At 59.5% G+C, this 1,466-nt stretch overlaps 1 protein-coding gene across 1 annotated transcript; it reads left to right on the forward strand.

The window, feature by feature from the left end:
• Positions 1 to 256: 256 nt before the first annotated feature.
• LOC119346059 (ethylene-responsive transcription factor 13-like) lies at positions 257 to 841 on the forward strand. Its single transcript, XM_037615795.1, has one exon. The coding sequence runs from the start codon at positions 263 to 265 to the stop codon at positions 839 to 841; it is 579 nt and encodes a 192-aa protein (XP_037471692.1). The 5' UTR covers positions 257 to 262.
• The last annotated feature ends 625 nt before the right edge of the window (positions 842 to 1,466 follow it).

Genomic DNA, 1,466 nt, shown 5'->3' on the forward strand with positions numbered 1-1,466 from the left:
GGGCGCCCGCGCGGTAAAATCAGTTTTTCGCGCGCGCCGGTTGGTTCCGCGCGCTCCAGCGGTGGCGGGAAGTTACCGCGCGCGGGAAGCGTTTGCGCGCGCGCGGTAGAAAGCGGCACGCGGCGCACTAGATTTGACGCGCCGCTTCGCGCACGCCTATAAAGTCCCGCGCTTCGCCACGCGCCCTTCTCCTCGCAATCTCGCCGCTCCGCACCCCACCGCTTCACCGCGTCGCCGCTTTCTACGCCACCACCGCGCCACCATGCCGCTGCGCCGCCGGGGTGCTTCGGGCTTTCGCGGCGTCCGCGAGCGCCCCAACGGCTGGTACTCCACCGAGATACGGGCCGGCGATGTCCGGCTCGGCCTCGGGACGTTCCGGAGCGCGCGCGAGGCGGCCCGCGCGTACGACGCGGCGGCGTGGCGCTTGGAGAGGCCCCGGTCCCAGATGAATTTCCGGGACGTCTTCACGCGCGAGGAGGTGCAGCGCCTCGCCCCTCCGCCACGTCTCATCACGGACATGGACCGTGCCGACCACGCTCGACGGCAGCGCCGTCTCCTCGTCGCCGAGGAGGACGAGCGAGCCATGGCGGAGTGGCGCCGTCGCCACCCAGAGGACGTCGACGCCGAGCGTGCCTACTGGGCGGAGAGGACGGCAAGGCGCCGCTCGGAGCGGGCGGACCGGCGTCGGCGGAAGGCAGTGGCGAACGAGCAGTGCGACATCGTCTCCGCAGGTGGGAGGTCGTTCTTCACCTCGGACGATGAACGTTGGGACGACGTATGGCTCTCAACCTCGGACGACACCGACGAGGATGACGATGGTGATGGTAGCGACTTAGAGTAGTTTTCTATCTATGTATGCCGTAGTAGTTTTTATCTATCTATATATGTATGTCGAACTATCTATCATCTATGCCGTAGTAGTTGCACCGATGTAAAATATCTATGTATCGCTTTTTTTATCTATGCAATTTTAATTAAAAAAATATTGTAGAATGAGCGCGGGCGCTGCATTTTACCGCGCCTGCTGGAGCTGCGCACGCGCGCGGCTTTTCAGCGCGGATGCTGGAGCAAACGCTGCGCGCCGCGCCAAACCAGGCGATGGGCGCGCGCCAAATCTATTTTTACCGCGCGGCGCGTTGGGCGCCTGTTGGAGATGCTCTTACGTAGCAATCTTTTCAAGCGTGTGAGCTGATTGGCTTTACAGCCTTGCTTTTTGCTGGCTACTAATCACCTAGTATTTTGCATTTATTTCGTCCTGCTCTAGGATTTGGAAAGATGCCGACATCTATAATATGCGGTGATGATCTCACTAGGAGTACAAATGAGGAGCTAATAGCCAGCAAGGCTGACTCGAAGCCGAACTCAAATGAGAACCTAACGACTTGCAATGGTGTTGGAAAGTTGATCGAGTCATTGCCTCCAGGTCAGCTGGTCACTATTTTTTTTACGCTTTTGCACACATTTTT

This window comes from Triticum dicoccoides, unplaced genomic scaffold (genome assembly GCF_002162155.2).
Source record: "Triticum dicoccoides isolate Atlit2015 ecotype Zavitan unplaced genomic scaffold, WEW_v2.0 scaffold37894, whole genome shotgun sequence".
In the NCBI taxonomy this organism is placed as follows: domain Eukaryota; kingdom Viridiplantae; phylum Streptophyta; class Magnoliopsida; order Poales; family Poaceae; genus Triticum; species Triticum dicoccoides.